The 25720-nt window shown below is 38.2% G+C and overlaps 1 protein-coding gene and 1 long non-coding RNA gene across 26 annotated transcripts; one reads left to right on the forward strand and one right to left on the reverse strand.

The window, feature by feature from the left end:
• Nucleotides 1-2365: 2365 nt before the first annotated feature.
• Nucleotides 2366-25066, reverse strand: GKAP1 (G kinase anchoring protein 1). 25 transcript variants are annotated; one of them, XM_040656453.2, is made up of 15 exons: nt 24404-24501; nt 21340-21491; nt 20602-20646; nt 18980-19240; nt 17941-18084; nt 12658-12735; nt 11881-12013; nt 10953-10975; nt 10123-10257; nt 9612-9713; nt 7381-7444; nt 5868-5938; nt 4861-4938; nt 3282-3338; nt 2366-2697 (listed from the first exon to the last, which is right to left on the reverse strand). In XM_040656453.2, the coding sequence occupies exons 4-15, from the start codon at nt 19190-19192 to the stop codon at nt 2650-2652; spliced, it is 1146 nt and encodes a 381-aa protein (XP_040512387.1). In that variant the 5' UTR covers nt 19193-19240; nt 20602-20646; nt 21340-21491; nt 24404-24501; the 3' UTR covers nt 2366-2649. The 25 variants fall into 25 exon arrangements, with proteins under 25 accessions (XP_040512387.1, XP_040512381.1, XP_046761892.1 ...); XM_040656447.2 differs by having other exon boundaries at nt 10123-10275; XM_046905936.1 differs by having other exon boundaries at nt 10123-10275; nt 20579-20646.
• LOC121108593 lies at nt 24633-25720 on the forward strand. Its single transcript, XR_005843223.2, has 2 exons — nt 24633-25440; nt 25532-25720. It is a non-coding gene; the product is annotated as an uncharacterized LOC121108593 (long non-coding RNA).

The following is a 25720-nucleotide window of genomic DNA, read 5'->3' on the forward strand; positions in this document are numbered from 1 at the left end:
GCGCAGGCGGTCACTCCCGCCCACCAGCAGGGCGGGGCCGGGCGCCTGGCTCTGCCTTTCAGTTTCTCGCTCTGCGCCTCTACTGGTTGCAAACATCGAACGTTTAGTGTTCTACAAGTAGAATTCCTGTGGCACCACTCCATAGCTGGGAGACACGTTTCCCTCAATGTTGGACAAAGTAAACTTAATCACTTATTAAATCTAGCGTCACCAAGTCAGACTCTTACCTAATTAGTGATGTTCCTAAATTCAGGATTCATGTTCCTCTTTTAGCGTGAAACACAAGCCTGGCTTTCCGTTCTACACCGAGTGCCTGCTCCTTCTCATCCTTAAATAACAACTCAGTTCCCCAAAGGACGCTGCTCAGCAGAGGAGCTGCTGTCCTGCTCTGCTGTCGGGATAATCTCTCTGTAGGATCTCCGTGTAAATCATGTTGGCTGGTATCACAACAAGGCTGTCTCCAACCCTCTAAAACTTCTATGCAATTCATTTAAAACCTGCCAAGAGGTTTTAAAACAGGGATACCAAAAGCTGGCAGAAGGCCATTCGAAGTTTTGACCAACCTAGAGAATTGGTTTTGACGAAAAAAAAAAAAATACTTTCAGGCATATTTAACTACTTAGCCTTTTCTTTGTCACACTCATTCCTTTCCCATGTTAGCATTGAATTGTGGTGCAGCAGAGCGCTTCAACACAGAACAGTGGCAGAACGACAGCCACAATGAGTCAAGTAACGCTTTGCTCAATCAAGCGGTGGTTTCAAGCAGAAATCAATGGGATCAAAGTGCAAGGTGATGTTCCTCACCCAGGGCTGCTCTTAGTTTACAATAGCTCATGCTGACTGTATGGCTTCTTGAGTACAGTTTGTACCAAAACAGCACGGCTGCTATCCACATTAGGCTAACAGAGATTTACAGTTTGGATTATTACCCATCTGTGGTGTTCTATGAGTACCCAACAGATAAGGTGTACTACATATTCATACCAAACAAGAACTTGAATTTATCAAAAGTTCCTAATTAATCAGGTCATAAAGGGATACTCTGAACAGAAAACTGATGATTCTACATCTTAATTTTGGTACAGCTAACAGACATAAGAGGGTTCATTTGCCTACATGAACGTGTGCTCACAGTAAGACAGTTCAGAATGCAACTTAGATATAATGCATGGAAAAAAGTAAAAATAATACAGCAAACAATTTTGAGTTCTTATTCTGCTTCAGGACGCCATTTTCTTAAACAGCATCATTTCTTTCCTCTTGCTTTTTTTCTTTACCACTTTCTTCTATCTGTGCTTGTTTTCCCACTTTTTTGTAAGCACTTGTGCAGTTTTTCTTCATTAATTTCTGCTCCAGTTGCAGGATTCACCTAAATTGGCTTAAACATCCTTACATTCCTTTTATTACTGAATATTAAAACAAAAATAACACATTTTTTATAACCAGGTTTTAACATATAGAAGTGAAAGAGCATAGAACTCCGTTTTTGAAGGATCTTAAAAAAAAAAACAACACAACTATCCATGTCTTAGGTTTTCCATTCTGATTTGCCAGAACAAAGGTTAGAACTGTTTGTTTAGATGCAGTTAAAGGGGTTAAACTTAACAAACAAACAAACAAAAAAACTGCATAATAAATTGCCGCTGAGTAGACAGCAATGATCTTCTACTGACCACCATATGGGCAACAAATAAACTCACTTTCAGTGTCTCACTTTCAGTGGGATTTCTCTTTAGTCTGTGGATGACATTAAAGATCTTCATGAAAGGAGCATTAGATAGAAAAAGAGCCCCAAGCTTCTGAACTGTGACTGCCAGTAAGTACACACTCAATATCTAGAAAAAAAATAATCTGTTTTATTATCCTGAGTAGTTAACAAGAATTTTCCAATTGGATCTAAGTCCCGTCCTTGCATATTTTTGTTGCTTTGCATCACAATAATATTTTCTGCTCTGTAAAATTTTTTTAGTCATATTGAACCCAGAAATTTTGCTTCTCCAGGTCTGCTCTGTACATACCCTGTACTTTGCCTTCTGTCTTTCCTCCATGCTCTTGGCCTCCTCAACCTGTTGTAGAGAGCTTTTCTTTTCTTTGGGCAAAGATACGTCAGCTTCCCCTACTCAAGACCTTTTTTTCCCTGGAATTAATTCCTAATTTCAGCATGAGAAACTTCCAGATGTAATTTTTTTTTTTTAAACACCTATCATAAAAGTAGTATAAAACCTATGCAGTGTAAGCATGTTCAAAGAACAGGAGCCTTTTTCTCTTTCTTGTACCTTTATCAGCTCACCGTTGCTTGAACTCTGAATAAGTGAAGCTATCTAATTTGAAAAATTCTACAGAAGCAAGAATTCAAACACAGGAATGCAAGAGTAAGTTTTATTGAATGATGAAAAACTAATGGCATTACAATTAAAGTTTGAGCTTTGCCAGAATACTAGTTTTCTCACTTTTCTTTAGCAGGAAGTGCAACAAATCAAGTTTTCAGAATGTTAATTAAACTAGTATTTATTAATTTTTCTTCAAAAACTGCATAGTTGAGCAGTTGTACAACAAATATATAAATTTCTGCAAAACCCTGAAGAAAGATTTCCTTTTTTTTTTTTTCTTTTTTTCTTTTTTTTGCATTGAATCTGGTGGCAAAGGAGATCACCTGTACTGGTCAGATTCTAAGTGCTTTTTCCCTCTTTTCCCACTCTGTAAGAGAATAAAAACAAACATTTAGTTAGTACTGTAGACATGACACTTTCTATCTGCAGTTGTTTTTTTATACTAAGGTAGCATCAATTAGTAGGGCAAAAAATGTAGTTTTGTTAAACTATACAAATATTATGGAACACGAACACATTTGAACACCAGATAAATAAACGAAAACAGTCAAGGTACTTAAATGATAGATAATTGACAGGTTAGGTGATAGGGACCTAGTTCAAGCCCACCTGCTGGGAAGCTAGGAACCCATCCAGCCTGCCCTTGAATGACTCCAGGGATGGGGGCATCCACAGCTTCTCTGGGCAGACAGTGCCAGAGCCTTACCACCCTCTGAGAAAAGTATTTCCAGCTTACATCTAACCTAAATCTCCCCTCTTTTAAAGTGCTCCCCCTTGTCTTACTATTATCTGCCTATATAAAAGTTGCTCTCCAAATGACCGAAGATGACAGACTGGAGTAGCACTAACATCAGCTGGCTTCTTCAGCTCCTTTACAGGCATCCAGTCCGGTCCTACAGTGCTGTGCATGTCAATTTTGTGCAAGTGAACCACAACTTATGCTTTCTATACCTTTGGTAGCACATCTTTTTTCCAAACTCTGCCAGTAGGCACACAGGCCTTTAACATCTGGTGATAAAAAAATACACTTGTTTATTTCTTATTTCTTGTTATTTTTCCTAATTTTTAACCCACACATTTTTAGTTTATTATTTTTTGAAATGTGTCCTCCTGATTCAGAACAATTTTCAGCTAAGAAAGTGGAAATAGTGTCATCAAAAGACAGTATCACAAGAATAAGTGTCATCCTGGTCTCCATGCAGAGATTACAGTGGAGAATAATGAAAACAGAAACAATCCCTGTATGGCAGATAAAACTATTTTCTTAAAAAGATGCAAAATAACAAGAAAAATGGGAAAAAAAGAAAAAAAGGAAAAAAATGATGGATAAAGAAAGAAATACAGCAATATGTGGAAAGATTAAATCATATTATAATAGAGGTGAGCAGAAATAAAGAGTGTCTGGTAAGATGATTTTGGAGTAATAACAAAGCACATAATGAAGACCACATTTTTTAGTGAAGTCTCTGCTGTTACTGTTAATCCTGCTCACTGTAAGTAATCAAAAAAATAAATTCTTACTGAAAATTGTCTGGTTACAAAATGGTTCTAAATGCAAGCAAAATACAATTGTTGGAAGAACAGCGATATGAATAAATCTGACAGTAACAAATTTATTTACTGTATCATTTTCAGTTAGCAGAATGTGCACTCAGCTTCACCATGAAGTTTGTCTGTAAGGGGCTGAAATGCCTACACTTGGCACTGCTGCAGGACAGTTGTAAAAAGGAACTTGCTTACTTGTGGTAAAGTGACAGGAGGGTGAAAAGTCAACAGAAAAAGACAGGATACCTACAAACCAACGTAATGCCAGACTATTTGTGTAATTGGAGAAGACAAGCTACTGAGGCTACAGGACTACCTTGAGAGCTTCTATCATACAGTAAATGCAGGCTGTCCCTGTAACCTACGCAAAAGGTCACAGCCAAAGAGAAATATTAAGATGTGCCAAGCCATGGCCAAATACACATCCTCAATCTCATGGGATCAAATATTTGCTTTTTTCAAAAAAAGCCAGATGTTAAGCATCATACTATTTATACAGCAGTTCACAGAAATTCACTAAACATCATATGCATTTGTTATGTTAGTTAGTTGAACGTGCACAGTCAGCAACACTAATCCTAACGCTCAATTTCAACATAACTTGGTATGAATTTCCTACAAACATTTGTCTAGAGACAGCGCTGTAATACAGAAATGAGGAAAGAATGTGGCAAAAAAGCCACATCTACGAAGCCTATAGTTAGTGCGCACAGACTAGGAAAAGAACATCTTGCTTTTGCTATTTACCAGCATAATTCTGTTTTATACTTTAGAACTTGAATTCGACTTGCCAAAACTTTGATTTGCTACTGTGTCCCTCTCGCCACCCTCAGTCCCCACCTACAGCTTGAACTACTAATTATATTTTAAATCAAAAAAATCAGAACTAACAGATTAGTTGACAGTAAATTACTTCATCACAGTCTCAGTTACATCAACAAAACAAAGTTATTAACATACTTAACTGTATGTGAAATAACAATACCTGATATTTTGTTAATTCTGCCTGCAGCAGCTTCACTTTGGACCTTTCCTGCTCTAATGCAGCATGAAGTGTAGTTACCTAAAAATGTACAGAATAGTAACTTATAAAGCATGCTTTACAATTTGAATTCAATGTAATTAAGTCACTGTGGTCCTCCATTAGTACTATGTGGACAAAATCAGTAATACATGCTGTATTTGAGGGGAAAAGCAAGTAAACATGTATGTGACTGCACATGAACTAAAGTACAAGTAAAATATTCTTTAACAACCATTATTTCCCACACAACATTAACTAGTTTACCTTCATGTTATATGAAAGCCATAAAGTCAGAAACTTTTCTGACTTTTGGACTTCGCTTTAATTTCTTCCACAGAACACTTAACTGATGCCTATGACACCGTAGCGATAAGATTAATACATCATCCTTAAAAATCAGTACCACGTTTTATAATAATGTTTACATAAGCTAAAGGCTTAGAAGTAATAGTAGCTGCAAACCAAAACTAAGCATAAAAATCTTGAGTGTTCTTCACTATGATGGCTTGCCAACAGTCATGTCTGCAAGTTATCTGTAGCTCACTTTTGTTCATAGACCAGCATTTTTCAACTAGAGAGAGCAAACAAAAGGAAAAAAAAAGGAAAAAAAAAAAAAAGAAAACAACCAGAATCAATGGCAGCAACGAAAAAATCCACTGAAACAACCATCAGGAAAAAAGCATCTTCTGAAACACCTTTCAGAACTTCCCATCTCTAGTTACAAAAGGATGATATTCCTAAAGTACTGTTGAATGCAAAATCCTTTCAGGCACGCTGATGCCTGCTGTCTTAACAGAAATACATATAGGTGAGTAACAGCAGAGATTTATAAGTCCTCTGACACATACTGAGCTGGGCTAATGAAACGTAGTATCTTCTGTTAGAGTTTTGGTTTCAGTTTCCTCCTATGATTGCCTTCAACAGCATTTTTTTTAAATGCAAAAAAAAAAAAAAAAATCTTTGCTTACCTGTAAGGTCAATTCATTTTTTATAATCTGCAATTCATCCACCTGTAGGAGTATTTCTGCTTTATCTTTCACTACAGAGAGAAAGAAACAGCATGAGAATTGTTCTGTATTTGCAGGTTTTCCTTTGTGAAAGCACTGTGATATCAAAAGTAACTATTAGTTGCCAGTGCCATTAGTAGCAGCTCGGGAAGTTCTGAAGATTAAACCCCAATCTTGCACTACTTACCCATTCTTAACTCTGTAAACAGCATGGATTTTTAGAGACATTCACTGTGAAAGAAGTCCATAAGAAAATTTAGGGATTGTAAACTTCACGTGAGCCCAGTCACAGCCACAGAAGTTTACACTAGTATTAAATATCTACTTAAGTATGGATCTCTTTAAACTAGTTAGTGCCTATGAAGTATCTGTGGATAAATTAAAATTCTCAATATGAAGAAAGAAATCTTTTTTCAGGGCTCAATTTTGCTATGGACTATCTATCCCAATGGAATATAGAACAGCCTCAGTCGATGTAAGATCAGATCTGGTAACACCACAAAATTGCTTTCTTTTATTCTATATTAATACTCCGTATACATAGAGAAAACCTTCAGAACTTCACTTCTTTACTCTCACATGATGAAGACATTTTACCTTGACTCAGAGACTAACCTGAAGTAATAAAGTCTGACTAGCTAAAATTTGCACTGTTCTATCTTCTTAACGTTTCAACCAGCTTAGCTTGCTTACAAGCACATTTTATATTAAAAAAACTAGAGCTAACTCAGATAAACCACATTCAAGAGCCAAATTAAGAAATTGAAAAGCAAACACAACTTTGTAAGAAAATTAGTATCATAAACCCAACCAAACCATCATGCAAGGTTAGGGATATTAAAGGATAATTATGCATAACAAGTATAAGTTTACTAGAATATTTACTTACATGGATCTAAGTATATATGTATGCATGTATGTGTGTGTGTGTATATATATATATATATATATATATTTTTTTTTTTTCAGTCTTTGACAGAAAATGAATTATAGGGAACTACAAACAGGGTTACAACAGAAGAGAATTACCAGAGTTTCACATACGATACTCTGGTTTACCTGTCCCTATTGAATGTATGGCAAAAGACTTGTGTCCAACAGTTTAAAGCACAGCTTGCATAGATACAAGAACTGAAGATTTACCATCATCTGAGATATGTGATGCAAGATTAGTCCGGAACAGATCAAGTCATTAGCAATACAGAGTTTAACTCATAGTGTCACTAAAACCGTAACTGAGCAGCTTAAATTTCACAGAAAAGTATCAGAATGCAACCAATTTTTTGATGGTATAACATCAGATATGCAGTATTGTGTAGTTCAAACGTGTTATTTCACTGGAGTTGCTGCAAATCAATAGCCTTCTAGTTCCTTATAGATGTCACTGTGCCCACTTATTTTTAAAAATCTGATTTCAAAGAAGTTCCTTCTAGGTTTTCAAAAGAGCTCCCAAGTTTCCTGATGAATGTCTTACTTTCACCTTCCTGCAGCATCTTCAGAAGTTGTGCATTTCTTGCTTTTACTTCTTTGTACTTCACCTGTATGAAAGAAAATAAATTACTACCTGTACACACTATAAAAAGGTGTTCTTCATGACTCAGGTTTCAGAATTGAAAATTATGACTGCTGCAGAGAACCTGATGTCTGTTTTAATTAAGCCGCAGCCAAAGTAATAAATACATGGCAGGAAAAATGGGTTAATAGCAAAGTCAATACATTAAAGCAAGCACAGGTTTTAATGAAAGTTAAAATAAGAAAGTTATGCTGCCCCTGGAAAGCAGAGTTTAGATCTGCCTAAACCTATACAGGCCCATTGCATCAGAAGCTTTAAGGCTTCTCTAATGAGAAGTACTCAAATATCACATAATTATAAAACTTTCTGGACAATATAAATAGTTTGTCATATTACTTGGTTAACAGGATAAGATCTCACTGTTCTACAGATGATTTTATAATTTACAGTCCTTAGTCACAGTTTCCTTATTAAGACCTTCCACCTCAGGAATTCCTCCCCTTCTTTTTTTTATTTATGGTTTTTAACTACACTTTTTCATAAGGCAGTCTTTTCCTTAACTGATTACTATTGCCAGTAGTAGCCATATATCTTAATTGTAAACTTACTTTTTCTGTCACAGAGCTGTTCACTATGAAGTTCTATACCCTTTTTTTTATTTTCAATAACAAATCTACCACTTCTCACTTAATATCACATCAGATCTCAAAAAAACAATCTTACTTCCCCAAAATAGTTGTTTACCTTCCAGTCAGTGGCAAACATGAAAAAAGCTATTAGTATGGGTAGTGCAGTGCCCTCTTAGTTAATGTCACGGAACCATGCACATGAGCATAAGCCTATTATGTGCAGCTCCACCAAAGTCAGTGGGTTCTTTGTTTTTGTTCCTTTTGTACATTCATTTTAAACAGAACCTTTCAATTCCAGTGTACCAAAACACTGTACCTCAGCCACAAACAATAATGAGAGTGCTTTTTAACAGATGCAGCATTTCATGTCCCAAAAACTTACACTTATTCAAGACCTTTGATGGTCACAAACAGTATCAGGGTCTCTGGACAAGTTTATACAGCTGTTTGATTTTTATAATCACCCATCACCTCACCAATATCCTTATGCATTGTGTTTATTCTGCCAAATGCAGTGAACTGCTAATAGTACTAAATCTATGAGTTTATAGCTCAAAAAATTTAATACAGGGAGTCCAACTCTAGTACATGGTGAAAACAGCTTCTAATGAAATTCATGCCTTTAATACTACAAGTAAAACTCTTCCTCTGAAGCATCAGAACACTTCCAAAATCAACCTGCTCAGTCTACCTTAAGCAATGAATACAAGTCATAATAAAATAAAAGTAATTCCATGGTGCTTTATTTTGTTACAATACCTGTCACACATGGATGTTTTGCCCTTTTTTCTCTAGACACTATCCAGACAATGCTAACATTTCCTGAAAACATGGAAGCAACTAGAGTCATTTTCCCCAGCTATTCTGACAATACTGTATAATTATTTTTTTCCTTATGTGTTTTAGCATGCACTGAATCTGACTTCAGTTTTACTTGTGTTTAATAGGAATACAGGACTTCACTCTTGCCACACTGCATCTTTAAAGGAGTCCTCTTAAACCTGACAAAATATTCACTCTTTCACTGTTGTCTTCCAGCATTTCAGGTAATGGACTGAATCTCTAAAGAAAAAAAAAATGGAAAAAAAAACCAAAAAACCAATCCTATATGTAGTTCTTAAAATACAAAGAAAGCTTAGTCTTAGATAAATATTAATTAAAAAAAAAAAAAAAGGAAAAAAGAAAAAAAACTTCTATAAATTGGAAACGACCAAAGGATATCCAACTTTCTGCTCCAAGAAGAGCTAGCTTCCAAGTAAATTATTTATTTACTTACTTACTTATTTATTTGGACAATAAACAAAACAGCAATACTAGAAAGCATCTAGTAGCAGCCAGATCAGACAGGAAGTTTGTCTGGATGCTTTGTCTTGATTCTACTAATTATTTTTAAATCCTTAACTTACCCAGAAAGACTACTTCACATGGTAGTAGAGGAAAAATTTTGCTTTGTAAAGACAATCTGTGACCAAGCTAAACTATCTCTGCAGATTATTACACACTTAGAAATGTATCATGATGTGACTGAAGTTAGATTTTGTTTACTATTTCAAGTTTACATACCTCCCACTGAGTTATTATACTTTTAAGTTGCTGAATTTCTGCATCTTTCTTTTCAAGCTCGAATTTCAGTTGTTCTGTTTTTCCATCTTTCATACCACTCTCCTGTAAACAAGGAAGCACCATTTGTTAATAATGGAGCAATTTGAATTTGAATCCTGTGAAAGGCAACTTATTTCTTTTTACTGTAAACTAGAGTCCCTGATGGAAATTAGTTAAGTATATCTGCACAAATATCAGAAGGATGAATAAGAAATGTAGGATTAGATATTGGCATGTTCTGTGGGGCAAGTATTTGGATCACATGCGCTTTAAGTATCTCTTCAGATAGACAAAAGTATCAAAAACAGTGCTGCAGGTTTTTACTATTTGGTTGCTTTTGTCTTTGTTGTTTATTTTAATTGTTGTTTATTTTAAGATTATCATGCTTTTGATTAGTGTTTTCTTCCACTTAGGTGCTCTCTTCTAATTCTTAGGCACTTCTTCACTCGAGAGCGACTCCCCTTTTACATGCCTGGTTGTGCTCATGAGATGTGCAATTATCTATTTCATTGCAATCGGTGAGCTGGTCTCTCCTTTTTTCTCTTTCAAGTATTTTATGAACATCATCTTCCAGCTTATGGAAAAATCCTCCATCGTTCATCGAAGTCTGAGAAGAGATCGGTTCCTGTTAAAAATAAGTATTGTAACAGATTTCCCTTTATACAAATTAATAATGAGGTAAAAACAATGTGCTTTAAAAATAGCTTGAGTAATGGAAAAAAAGACAACATTCTGATTTATTTATTTATTTATTTAAATCTCTTAGATCCTGAGAATACTCTGATTTTCACCTAGAGAACATGATACTAACTGAAGAGTCTAGAAATTAAAAGTCACCATTTAACTGATTACAATAAGACAGAAACATTAAATTAGAATCTGTACTTTTGCACTATGCCATCACTGATTTGTTTCATTTCACTGTCAACTATTCTTCCTGCTAGGTGTTTTTATGTTTGTGCACTGAGCCACAGCATAATAGCATTACAGTAATTTCTTACCTGATTTGCTTTCCTTTTTCTCTACAACAGTCTTTTACATTTTCAAGTTGCATCAACATTTAAGACTACTGGAAAACTAAATAAACAAGCACTAGCTCTAAGAAGGCCAATGCTACTGTTGCCAAATGCTGTACCTACAGACATATATCTCTTTTAAATCCACATCTGTAAAATTTTTCTAAATGCAAAGTAGTCAGTTTGGGACTACATAGCAGTTTAGCAATACAGAGAGTACCTGAATAATTACCTCCAAAACATAAGAATTATTCTGACTAGTTTAATTAAAAAAAAAAAGACTTACCTCATGTTTTTTAGCAACATTATCTGAAAAGAACAGAAAGAAAAAAGTACAGTAAGTCTCTCAAATCTTACACTGTTTGCTATTAAAACAAGCTGCTAAAATCAAAAGCGGCATCCCACATACATTTGCTTCAGTTAAAGTGGAAGACAATGTCTTTGGTACACAAACTTACTATTTGTTTGTTACTGTCCTTAAAGTCTATTTAGGCATGTTTCTCACTGTATATCTGACTGCCTTTCGTTCTCATGAATTAAGATATTAACGCTGTGCTATCAGTCTTTTTCCTACATTCAGAATCTCCTGAAAATACTGTAATTTAGAGAAAAATATCCTTAAGAAGAACACCTTAAAAAATAAATTACTTTCTTCCTTTTCCAGACCGTACCATTATTTCTTCACTAAAATTCACAATCTCTGCTCCATAGAAACAGATGAAAGAATTCTAAACATGTAAAAATGAGCATATACAAATACTTTTAATATTTACTAATTTGAATGAAAGACAGCATTGAAGAAAGGCAAATAGTGACTTGCTATTACTCAAATCTGAAAAACTCAGTTGCCTGAGAAGAGTAAACTCAGTAGAGCCCAGAAAAATCAAACAAAGAACAAAAACAAAACAAAAACAGTAACAGATTTATAAAGATAGTATGTGAATATATCTCCCACCCCAGGGATACATGAAATTATGTTTTTTGTAACCTCCTTTTTTTTCCTGATAATTTAACTTGCATATTATTATATAATGAACGTTTCGCTTTTAGACTTAGTAGTACATATTAGCTCCAACTTGTTTAGAGTTTGTTCAAACACTGAATGAACAAATGTTCAAACAAATTAATGAACAATGACAGAAGGGCATTTTGCTTTTAGTATACACGCTATCAAAATTCCAAGTAGAACAGCTCACTGTTACAATAAGGCATACCTATATTACTTTCTGACTGAAAATCTTTCAGGGACACAGTGAGAGGTTTGTCTTTTCCTTGCTGGTTCTTTCTTTTTTCTTTCTTATTCACAGACTTTGACTGAGGTGGAATACATTCCATGTTTTCATATTCCTAGAAGAAGAATAAAGTCCCACTGGTATAATTTTCTTCAATACTCTTTTTTTCCCCCCCCCCGAAGCATTACAAAGAAAAAATATGGTGATGATATACTAAAGGAAATTTCAGCCTGAACAGCAATTTGCAGGCTTTATATTGGTTTACGGACTCTAAGGTGCATATGAACAATTAAACATCCATTCTGCTTTCTGAAGTAGAGCACTGCTCTTCACTAAACAGCAAAAAAAATCAAATTGAGAATATAATGTAGTGAAATGCAGGAAGGCAGAATGCTAAATATACAGTGTAAGTTAGCACTTCCTTTTTTTTTTTTCAAACAAACAAAAAAACAGGTCCACTGTATCTTTATTTTATTCTCAAAATATGCTTACTCATTTAGGAGGAGTCAAGAGCTATTAGCACACAGCGATGCTCTATCAGTTGACTTTATCTCCTATTAAAATCAGGCAGGCTGTTAAATGATATCCATTTTAATCTGAACGCCACCTCCCCCCACATCTGCATTAATATTTTTAGCAAACTATCACTGTCCCAGATGTACATAAGAAAACAGCACTTTCAAGAGTGATTTACTTTACTTTTAAAACTCAATCTTCAAACTTCCAATGTTTTCAAATTAGGATGAATCCTATACATACCTTTTTGTGCTCTTCATATTCCAGTTTGCTTAGCAGCAATGCTTTTTCAAGATCAGCTTCAAACATTTCAGATGTCAGCTGAAGGAAAGAATTAACACTGTGACCAGTTGGTTAACAAAAAAAAAAAAAGCCTCTGAGACCACAAGAAAATTTCTGATATGTATTTTGCACAGCTGACAAAAAGCTTCACTGATGCAATACATGGAATTATCAACAATAAAATAACTTGCTCTGCAAAACTGCATAAAGGATGTATGCCTTGCTGTATGCTTACAAATATCTACATAATAGAGTTTCCACCCTGAAGATTTATTTATATTAGATTTCTTTAAAGTCTTTTCTGGATTTAGTCTAAAAAGAAAATCAGATGTTGTTAAGGGATGAAAAGTGTGATCATAAAAGGAAGTCTGCATTCTTTCTTTGCATAGGAAGGAGTAAGCATCCTCTATTGTTTTTGTTGTTTGAAACATAGCTCAGATAAGGTGATTTTCACCTTGAAGATGCATGTTTAACTCATTTAAATGAGAGGTCAAATTCACCAAAAATGCTAAATCGGAGAGCCATTTTTACACTTAAACTCTGGCACAATTTATCCTTTTGATTCTAACCTGACTTAGCCACCTTCTTTTGAAAAAGTAAACGATGTCCCCATAATCAGCATCCATACTTTTAAGGAACTCCTGGAATTGGTGATGATTCAGTCCCTTGAATGTTATGAAATTCACAACTTTGATGACAGTTTGCATGACACCCAGTTTTAAAACTTTCACACATAAATTTTCTTGGTGCTAGATGCAATGATATTTCATCATACATGAGTTTTGGGTTGTAATTGCATCATCTTATATTAATTTTTTAAGTCTCTCTCTCTTTTTTTTTAACCAGCCATCACTAGGGTCACCATCAGTAGCTATACCAGATAAGTTGACAAATGTTAAAGAAAATTGCTTTAATGTAATTTTTTACTGCTTCATACAAATCAAGAGATTTAGTTGTGCCTTTGAATGGCACCAAAGAAGCCATTTCTTCACTGACATAATATCTGTCATCAATAACTAATGAAAATGGTAAGTTGAGCCATATCTGTAGCATTTGTACATTCATCTGTTGCCAAATAAGATATGAAGATAGCAGTTTTACTCTCCAATTTTTTTTTTAATAAATTTTGCTATTTTTTCCAGTTTACCTGGCAGCATTCTGGTGAGAAAAACTGATTTTTAGAAAATAATTTTAAAAATGGTGGATCTATTTATTTACTTTTAATCAGGACACATTTTATCTGTCATGTATTTCACACATCGCTTACCACTCATAACAGACATCATCATCAGCAAGTGGCTCTGATTTTTTTTTTTTTTTTTTTTTTTGCAATCAGACTTGCTATCATGTAAGTAGCTTTTATAACAGAGGCCATTTGAGTTTTAACTTCTAAATAAATATTTTATTGAGGTGACAGACTTTTTTCAGTTCCAGTACTTTGTCTTTACAAAGCATTCCTTGATATGCGTCAAATCTGGCAGCATGTTTCTGGATGTAATATCTTTTCAAATTGCAATCTTTGAAAACCGACACAATTTCCTTGCCCGTTAAGCACAGTGCCATCCCCACGTCCCAGGGTCAGGCCACACAGTGGGGCAGAGCTGCTGCCATGATGACAAAGCAGCAGGGGGAGCGGCCGCAGGGGGAGCTGTGCTGGGCTGCACGCCGGCCGCAGGTTGGACGTGTCTGGTTTAAAGGGATCGCTACCGTCATCTCTGATGTGTTGCCAAATGGAGCCTCCTCACCATAGATTTCTCCTTTTTTATGTCCATAACTGAAGTGCTGTTTAATAACGACTACTCTAAACAGCTTTTTTTTTTTTCGTTCTTTGTATTTTAAATTAAGGTCCTTTACACTCACTCCAGCATAAACTATGAGAGCTGTTAGAGTGAAAAAATGACTTAATCTGTCTTAGTGTACTTCAACCAAGCTGAACCGAGTGGTGTACACTAGCTATTTAATCTATAGGAGCTTATGAGTTGTCATATGCTTAAAAGTAATTTATTTATTACACGGTGTAAGCACAGGCATTCTTTGAAAGTCTTACTTAACGATTACTACAGTCAGTCTTGTACAAGAGAAAACAGAAAACTGTCTTCTAGAGGTTTTTGTTGTTGTTGTCTTTTGTTTTTACTACCAGAATAAAATAATATCTAGAAAAAGAGACAGTTAAAGTACTCTCAGCATAAATTGTTACAAGATCTCACCCAGGCTTCAGGATGCTGTCACTCCTAACTTTGAGCCTAGTTTGTGGTTCAAGTTTAGTAACAACTGTACTGGGCCCAGCTGTGAAGATTTCAATAGTGGAGGACTTGTGAGGTGGCATGTGCAAGAGAAGGGGTGTGGGGCTGGACTGTGCCTGACACTGCAGCTGAGCCTGTCAGCCCAAGCTAGTGGTGGCTCTGAACCAGTTGGAGTTTAGCACCCTTGTGAGAACAGCTTAAAAGAGGGTGTTGAGTACTAGACAAGTAAACAAACCGGTGTCAGAGGCATAAGAGGAGGTGTGGAGTAGCAGCCTGATTGGGGGCCTACAAGTATGGTTTTCACAGGTTCTCTACAGTGAAGGAATCACCACACCATGGTCTCCTGCCTTCTGCACTGCGCATAGCCTTACCAAAGGGACTGCGTGCTGCATGCTGCAAGGAGAATGGAAAGCAAAAAGTGGGGCAGAATGAGGTTTTCTTCTGGTTTCTTTTTGAGGGTTTTTTTTTTTTTTTTTTGGAGTGAGGTATTCTGTTTGTTTGTTTAAAACTTGTCTGTTTTATTTCAATACCAGAATCAGTAAGGACAAACTCGTTAACTGACAATAAATAAATTGATTAAAATTCCTCCAAAATCTGCAGACTGCTTTTGCCCACAGGAATTGCTGGATTCAATCTGACCAGGGTAGTTATCTACCAAAAATTAGTGATTTCCTATTACACTGAAAAGATCCATAGGAGCGCAAAAAAAAAAAAGAAGAGAATGGGGATGGAAAAAAGTACCAAAAACAGAACAGTTGGCATGAAAAAAACATGGTAAGCTCACAACAAAGATGAGCTTGGCATTTATCACTTAATGTGTTTAGGTAATAATTTAGCACACGAGATCCTAAATTATCAAGCATTTGTACTACCACAGTGTTGTTACAAATATTAAACAATTGTATAGTGGAATCTCTAGTATAAAAATAATCCTATCAATTTACCTATTATTCGTTCAATTCAGGTCAGAGCTGAGTGAAGCTGGCTGTGTAACCTTTGTTACTACTTCCAAAGCTGAGGTGCAGCATAGACCTGACTTTTCTCACAGCCGGTCACCAACACCTTATAAGCACATTCAGTCTTGCTTATATATGGACAAACCGCCTCCAAATAGACAGCCCACTATAGGCCCACTATCACTCAAGCCTATCCAAAGTCCAGAAATCACATTCCTTTTCTCACGTACTCAAGAGGCACATTTGATACCCATTTCTGGGTACATGTAAAATCCCTCAAATTGAGATCAAACACACAAAGCTCTTAAAGCAACTCTCTAAAGCACTGAAGATGACAGACTAGTATTGTGGATCATATGTATGGAATAGCTCTGTGGTTCAGACAAATCTAACTTTTGACTTCATCTAGACATCTTGAAAAGGAAGGTGTCAGCAGTATGATCATTTGATCAAGTAAATATATCAAAAGGAACACTTCACACGGTAGAAGATGATCTCTGAAGAGCAGCATGCCTTTCCACAGCACCTCTATGAAAGCAGGGAGCCATGGTTTCTCATTCGGTGTTGAATATCACCTTCATTACAGTATATCATTATGAAGAATTTGAATCCATACCTCCTTGCTCTGATAAAACATGTAAACTGGAATTTGAGGCTACATGTCAATTGTGTTCTTCAATACAGAGATTTTTACCAAGTCTTATGACACAATCTGTGTAACTTCACAAAAGGTACACAAGGAAATCAAAAGCTAACAACAATAACCAACATATGATGCAAGCTCAACTAAACTAAGGTAGTTGGGCAAACAAATCTTTTTTTAAACAAGTGTTACAGATGTGCCATTTTCTTTGGGAGTTCTACATTTTTAAGTCTGCTGAACTCACTTTGTAGTCAGCATCCAGGCTTTCCCCTAATAAAATGTAGTTTTCATATGCTTCAAAACAGCTCTCATTTTCATCAACACAGCATGTGCACAGTGTTAGATTTTAATACATATAGTTATTCTAGGAATAGACAGGCACTTCATGGAAACTGTATGTAGATTCACACATTAAAACGCTTGATATCTGTGTGCTCTGCATCCTGGGTGTGCATGCTAGGACCATGTGCCCAGCTCTGCAATAAAGAAATGTCAGCTTTCTAACTTGTCAATTGGGTTGACAAGTTTTATTCCTGGATTTTGGTAGCAGTACTACTGTAGTAATTGCTCTACAGTTATTTTATAAAGAAAAAAAAACCAAGGCAACTTCACAGTAGCAGAGCTTATATGTCAGTAGGAACTAAAATGAATAACACTTGACTCTTTATAATTGAATTTGCTTTGTCTGACCATTTTGCCATCTAATAATTAGACTAATATTCTCCTTTTTAACTGAAATAATTGCTTCATAGCATGTAGAATATAAAAACATCTATTTAAGGTACAGGTTTGTTTTGTTCAGTACACAAAGTAATTCTGAAGCTAATTAGCTCTGAAAATTTTCAAAGGAAATATTAGATCATTACTCCACCAATAGGACAATCATCCGGAAGCCTGAAAAGCTAAGAACTTTACTGTATCTAAGGAAGCATCTATATCAAAGCACTAGCAACATTAAAAACAAACAAACAAAAAAACAAAAAGGACAGCATCTATGTGTCATTTTTTATCAATATAGTTCCCTACATTTTTCTCTCAACTATAATAAGAAACTGTTCAAGACAATATTTTCTGGAGAGATTTGAGCTGAAAACATCCATAAGTGAAAACAGCATCCTAGTAGCTGCTAGCGTGCCAGTGTAGAAGTTGAATAAGAAAGTTTCAAAAATGCTTTTTAATTCCAGTTTATGTCGCTTATTCGCAATTCTTAAAAGTCTGTGCAAAGCTAAATACTCTGAAGGGGAAACCAAGGAGTCAAAACTGCACTATCCACAGTGAATTGATATGTCGGAAGATTTACATAATGAATTACATTAAAAGAAAGCAAATCTACATAGCAGGCAACTTCATTGATTAACATACTTCAGGGAAGCCACAGACAGTTGAATACAGTAAGCTGTACCTGTTCATCTCTTTGCCTCCACTCTTGCCAATTTTCTTCCTGAGAGTCCTTCTGCACTGCAGCGTGCAGTTTTTGTTCATGCTGAGATAGACAACCTCCATGGGAGGATTTCTGAGGAATCTTCTTAAAAGCAAGGTTTCTGAGCTGAAAAACAAAATTCCATTTCACATTAATCAAAGTGTTACTAAGAAAGAGCCTTAACAGAATGATAAAGGTATTCAGACACAGGCCAACGGACTTACATGTGCTTTACTCTATTCTATTGCCTGGGCTACATTTTTGTTTAATCAAATACAGTACATACCATAATAATTTTTTTAGTAGTTGATTAGAAACACCAGTCACACAACATAAAATAAATATATCTTGCCAGGTGAAAATACTTTGAACAGATCTATGACATACTTCAGTTTTCATGTTGGTTCAGATACTACTGTGGGCTCACACCTGAACCAAATTATATACAATACCAATGAACATGTGGTATACAGTCCTGCTATCAACCAACAGAGGAACTAGAGGTTCTGGTAGGAAAAAGAATTAGGTAGACAGTCTTTGAAGTTTTTCAACACTCTAAAGTTGGTCCTATTTAAGAACCTATAATAAAAATTACCTTTTATTGCTGCACCACGTGGATACAACAGGTCAATGTTAATTCTTTACATAATTAAAAACTTTGATGGTGAAAACCTGTCAATTTTGGAACTCAATGACATTCACTGGTAAAAGCATAGGCATAAACAGACATGCTGGTTCCCTCTATTTCACACAAAAGCAGCACAAAAACAATCTAGTATCAATTTACAGACAGGGACTTCCTTATCCTGCTCTATAGTTTGAGCTACATTTTTCATTAATCAGACAAAGTACACACCAACTTGTATGAAGAACTATTTTGAAAAAGAAAAAAAAAAATGCAGTTTGATTCAGTAGTATTTCTTTCACAGAAAGAAAGCAAAACAGTGACTTCTCAGGGACAGAAAAAGGGGTATTTATCAAATAATAATCCTGTCCACTGCTGGAATTACAACCCTTTTACCTCATTGGCTTCACTCTGCTGCTGTTCTTTCTTTCTTCTCCTTTTCTCTCTTTTCTTCTCATTTGTAGAAGATCTACCCTCTGATGCTTGAGATTTACCAGCACCTTGGCCACTTCTGCCTTTTCCAGACTCTGAATCTGTATCACTTTCCAGTTGCAGTAAGGCAAAACGAGATGCAGTGGTAGGAACTGAACTCATTACAACAGATGCCATTGCTATGTCTGAAATCCTACTCAGCTGCTTCTCTCAGTGAAGAGTTTCCTGGGAAAGTAGCACAGAATTGAAAGTGAAAACACTGTTGATAGAACAAGTGATAATTTGATTCTGTCACCCACAGAAGTTTTGTCTCAGAAAGCACAAGACAGTGTTGGGATTAAAAAAAAAAACTCTACTACTTCTTGGTATTTTAACTACAGCATAGTTTATATCTGAAGAGCTATCTATAAAGAAAGAATAAACTATAAGGCAGATACTTTAAGCTAATGCATTTGTTCCTGAGGGACTGAATTTTAGTGGGGGGAAAAAAACCACAAGTAGTCAGCTCTAAAGAAACTGGCCTTCATGGTCCAGGAAGAAAATGACACAACAGAATAGAATAGTGTAGTGTTACAAAACCATTTCAAATTCTGTCCCTGCAGCCTGACAAACATGATTTAACAAAGTTGGTATTCTGCATATGCAGGCTCCAGTTTGAGGTAAGCCGCCTTATCTCTTCTTTTACAAGTTCAGTTTTGTTTGCAGGTCACTGGAAATTCAATAAACAGTATTCCTCACAGGAAGGTGAGCCTGACATTTTGGCCAATAATGTTCTCAAGCATTAACTTCACCTGTTTTTACACCAAAACAAAGGATGTGCTGAAGAGAGGCAGAACTAAAACACACATGCTTGCAGTTGCCACCCGTACCTATACACAACACATACATCCCCCCATGACATCATTCCAAAGCCCAAATCATGTATCTAGTATAAAAATTATAACTTTGGCATAGGAATATTTGTAAAATTGTAGTTTTCCCATGCAGAGTTTAGAAAATTAACTGAGTATTGAAAGCAGTCATATTCATCCGCAATGACAAATTACACAGAAAACAAACACTAGATATGCTGATGTATTATGATAGAGGTTTAGTAAAACACACACTTTTTGCTTATGATCAGAAGTAATCTTTGTAGTTTGACAAGTTGAATGTCTGCTTAGTTGGTCTTAACATTCTTTGATAATAGTGAAGAAGCAACCCACGTGAGAACCTACAGAAGACTCAACAGGCTCCTTCTATCAATTAACACCAGACTTTCTCAAGTACAAACTTCTATTGTAGCTCCAGTATACTCAGGTATATCAACAGGTAACAGTAACAGCCTAGCAAAAACCATTACCTAAAAGAATTATTTAAAAGGAATATGACATTTCACTTTTCAAAGATGAAGGAACCAACATGTAAGCTCATACTGCTCTGTTCAAGTTCACAGGAGTTACAGACAGCTTCTCTGACACACAAAGAATTGTATGACATACAAATCAGACATTATCCTACCGCACCTCTTTCAAAAAGAAAACAAGATAGTGAAGGCTGACATATTTTCAGAATAAAACATACTGTGCAACAAATTGTGAGTCTACCTGATGCCAACGTTCAGATTCTTTGATCAGACCACAACCACAGATCTAGGGGAAAAAAGAACAGAAATACAAAATACCCAGGTCAATAATACCTAAAGTATAATATCTTATGTTTTAAGTGACAAAACAGCATAATAAAAGCAGATTTGGGAGCACACGCATCTGTATGTGCACATACAAGTATGCAGACATTTAAGTCTATTTCAATTCTCAGTAACTGTATAGTTATCCAGCTTAGGAGGTTAGTTAGAGCTGAGAGACTGTACTCTTATTAGCTGAACATGCAGTAAATTGGAACCTCAACCTTGGAGAAGAGATTACAAATGCACCTTCATAGAAAAAAAAAAAAAGGCACCAGAGACAAGCTACACAAAAACTTACAATACTGGATGTTGCTCTTGGCACTAACCAGATAACCCTGGAAGTTTACAGACTCCCTACTGTATTTGACGCAAGAAAATAAGCTAGTGAAATAAGCTAGTGAAGTACAGTACTCTTCTCAGTAAAAGTCTTGAATTTCCAGTCCCTCTCAACTAATTGTGGTATATGTCTTTATTTCATGCAAACACTTAAATGGTACAACACATTATTACAGTTCACAGCAGCTAATGGTGCCAGATACATCTGTTTACCCATGCAGTCAAAAAACATCATATGTAGCTGGAAATCTGCACCATTCTGAAATATGACTGCAAACTCCCTTCTCCCTCATCTACAAATACAGTACAGTATGTATACCTTTGCTGTCTTCATGTAGTTGGCATGCAGTAAAAGTCCAGCTGACAAGTATATTTAATAAGTACTACCCGTGGAATTCTACTGTTACAATTCACTGAAATACAATGGCCACGACAAGATGACAAATATTTATTCCTCAATTATATTTATTCCTACAGAATAAAAATGGATAGAAATGAGTTTATGAAGGAAACAGCAAACACATGAGATCACTGTTTTTTTGTTTGTTTGTTTTTAGTTAGGACTAGAAAAGCTGTTAACATTGCTAATTTAGTTAGTAGGACATTTCAATACAACTATTCATATTACAGCAGGATCTAATTACCCCACTTCTGCAACATTTAAAGATAGATACAGTGATTCACTCCAGCCTGCCACCACGCCAGGCTTCAGATTTTAATATCACATCTGCAGATCTGATAGATAATTTGTTTTGAGTACTCAGCATTTCAGCTTCAAACTTTGTCTCCCAGTGCCCCCACCTCAGAAAACCAATGGACGGGCACCTAAAAAGCTTTCAGCTAACGACGGGCACTTGCAAGCCCACCGACATGTCTGTATGTACCCCTCTCAGTTCCTCCTCAACCCCAGAATGGAACTGTAAGTACTCTTGTTCTTCATTACTATAGACAATCAGAAAATACGTAAAAAGCACTGCATTCTTGAGACGTTGCTTAAAGAAGCTTTTAGATTGCAAAAAGAAAGTGTTCATGTATCACAGAGGGTTTTGTAATTTTAGACCAAACAAAGATTAGAAACATCCCTTTGATTTTTTACAGTGATTTCAAGTACGGGCTGTAAAGTCTGGTAAAATTTGGCAAGTAACAGTCTGTCACCCAAAGCCTGTTTATTTAATTGAAGATACTTCCTTTTCCTACTATGTAGATTACAGTGAAAATCTGCAAGAGTAGGAAAAGGAAGCAAAATGTGCTTTCAGGCGTGTGGTACTGTTTCCACTTGTGTTTTGTGCTAGCAACTGCATTGCCACGGATTTCAGAGAAGACTCCAATGTCTCACAGTAAGTAGCCCTTCATTCCTGTGCTACTAAGAGATCACTGAGCGATAGATTTCAGAAAGTTGCAACATCGTTATGGCACAGATAGACACGAAAGACCAATGAATAACTCCGTCTCAAAACCTTCTGCTTTGCGTATCACTAGCAGACTGAGTTTGTGCAGTTTGTTCCAAACTGCAGGAGCTGTGAGCACACCTCCTTAAGGCAAAAGTACCTACCATTCAGTTTCACGCGTCACAAACTGAAGGTAAGCACTATACATATATACCACATAATTTGAAGGCAACATAGAAGCATACGTTATTACTATTAACCATTAATTTGTTACTGGTTATACTCTTCAACAAATCACATCAGCCTCCGTGAACAGATTATTATTACTGTATCTAGAGTTCCAGTAACTTGGAATCCCTTATGAGTGACTCACATTAACTCATAAAGCATGCCAGACAGATTTTGAAATGCTGTAGTTTTAAGATCTCTACTGTGAGCTGCCCAGTATGCATGCTAGGACACTCTAACTCGGTTTGAACACCAGCAACTGGCTGGTCTGTGTGCAGCTCTGCACATGAATGCACACATAAGTGGCAAGGGTTTGCCCAGCACTACGAATCCAGCAGTGCACCACCATTTAGGAGACTGTAGGCCCATTTCAGTAGCACGCTTTCAAGCGCCTAGGGAATAACTGCACAGTTTTACATGTGGTGCTCTACTATTCTAAGGAAAACATGCGGAAGAGCTCAAAAACGCACAATTTCCTTTTAAACCACTTCCACCTAATAGAGACACATTTTCAGAAACTTAGAAAACAGCATCTTTCCACACACAGTCTTCCTGTTTCTACTACTAAGATAGTATTTGTGATCATCTGTAATCACGATACAGGCTTAACGAACACCTTAACTGTCGATCGATCTCAGTATTTGCTTGCAAACCTGAGACATCACTAAAATACATAGTACTCATTTGTGTGAAGGAATAAACTCATTCTCTGCTGGCACAGACCAAGCGTTGCTCTTCCTGCACCCGACCTACTGATCTTTGGCCATTGGTACATTTATCACAAGCTCTAGCTACGCCACCAGTGAGCCTGCAGGGAGTTCTGACCCGTCCAGCCAGATCATCAGCTTTCCTTTCTTCAGTTACCTTTGTCTTTTATACCAACTGACCAAAAGCTATGCAGAGACATTAAAGTGTTCTAAATCCTTGAACTTACTGAAGCCAACTCAAGCCATCCACTTGTCAGTGAGCTCCTCCAGTAACCTCAGTGCCACACACCCTGTTTCCAGAACCCACGCAAAAGCCTCAGCACCGGCACGCACAGCAGCCACCAATGCACAGCTTTCAAAAGGTAAACGGGTTATGGATGAATTTACCACCAAATTCTCAGAAAGTAAGTGATTTTGAAGGAGGAAGGACATTTTTATAAACCATCCTTTAGTCCCACTATGAAAGCGCAGGAGTGACCGGGCAAGTCTGACTTCAGCTTCCTCACAGCACGCTGGCGAGGCTTGCTCTCCACAACTTTTGCTCTCCTGTCCCCGAAAAGTTAACAGAGGGCGAGTTACCGCATTCTGACAGACGCGCGCCCTGCACCCCGCCGCACGCAGCCGGCTCACACCGCGCGGCGCGAGGAGACGGCGGCTGCTGGCAGCGCTCCGTGAAGGACGGGGCAGACGGGACGGAGCGCCGCGGAGCCGCACGGGGAGGCACAGCCGGCTGTGGGGCTGTAAACGCGGCCCGGGCCGCCCACCAGAGGCGCACGGACGGAACCCCCGAGCTGCCGCCCGACGCCGCCCTGGGACAGACGGAACGGCCTCCGCTCCACCGCCGGGACGCGGTGAGGCCCGCTCCGAAAGAGCCCGAGCGCCGGCAGCAGCTCTCCTTCCTACGGCCACTGGCCCAGCGCGGGCAGGGCAGGATAGGGCAGGGCAGGGCAGCCCCGTCTCTGGCCAGCACCGTCGCAGGCAGAGCAGGAGGGGAGGAGGGCAGGGCAGGGAGCCGACAGCCGCGGAAGCGACGGACAGGCGCGACCCGCAGGACACTCACTCCAGTCGCGGCGACACTGCGAGAGGGCAACGGAGCGGCCACAGCCCCTCGGCGGGCGGCTATAACGGCCCGGGGGGCGGCGAACGGCAGCCGGACTCGCGCGGCCAGGGGGCGGAGCGCGGCGCGGAGGGGCGGGGCGGGGCGCTGCAGCGCGGGCCGCCCGTTTGTTTATCGGCCGCGGCCGCTGGTTGGCCCGGAGCTGCGCGGCTGCGTCACGCGCGGCGGCGTTACGGCCGGGCCGGGCCGGGCCTCGCGGCGGCCGGGCGGCCTTTACGGGGTCCTGCCTGGGTCAAAATAACCGCGGGCGCGCGGCTGCCGCCGGCCGGCGCAACGACAGAGGTCGAAGGGGGAGTGGGCCCGGCCGCTAGGCTCGGCCCGGGTGACGTGGGGCGCAGGCGTGCTCCTGCCGCACGTGTGCCCGCTGCCCGCGCGGCCGCTTCTCGTGCGGCGGCAGTTGAGAGGCCTCGGCACCGGGGCTGAAGTAACGCTAACGGCAGAGAGCCTGGTAGGGGGCTCGAGTCCACTCTGGTCTTCATAAGCTACGGAGCATCTTACCTGTGCCAGCTGACGTGAAGCGGGAGTCCCGATCCTTGTCCGCTGGACAGCTCTCTCGGAGAGATGTTCTCTGTCACAGAGCGGCGCCATAACAGCGGAGTCGCAGCTGTCCCAGCAGGGCAGGTTTCAACCGCGCGCTGCGCTCTGTCGCCGCGGCATCGCGTCCGTCTGGCAAAACAAACCCACCCACCACCCGCGTCCTCCGGCTCGAACAGCCGGCGCGGCACAGCGGGCGCGCTGCCTGCGGGTACCGCGGGGTTTGCCGTCGTCTTCGGAGTTCGTTCGTTCAGTAAAAACTACGAAATAGCAGAACCCCATGAAGCGTGCGTTTGATGAAGTGAAGCCGGCACGGAATAAGCCAATTAATGAGCATTCTGAGCCTGAACAACAGAACCGACGTGCTGTTGTCTGTTGAGTAAAACTCGGTTCAGTCTGGGATCTTCAAATCACTCTGACTAAAACTCACTTTCCCGGGGTAAAAGGTCCGCACCCACATATAGCTAAAACCTGTTAAAATTCACCTTTAAGTTCCTAAGGACAACAGTTGTGACTTTTCTTTCTGTTTGTTTTCAGATTGGGTAAAACTTCACATACTGCAGGACTTGCTTCTCAAAAGTGATGCAGTTAATATTTGCACGTGTCAGAGGATTTCTGCAAATTCTCTGCATGGGATTACAACTGCCATTAATACATAGTTCATAAGTAAAAATCTGTAATGGGAATGGAAAGAGTTCATTAAAGAAATTTATTCCCCAATAATAA

This window comes from Gallus gallus, chromosome Z (assembly GCF_016699485.2).
Source record: "Gallus gallus isolate bGalGal1 chromosome Z, bGalGal1.mat.broiler.GRCg7b, whole genome shotgun sequence".
In the NCBI taxonomy this organism is placed as follows: domain Eukaryota; kingdom Metazoa; phylum Chordata; class Aves; order Galliformes; family Phasianidae; genus Gallus; species Gallus gallus.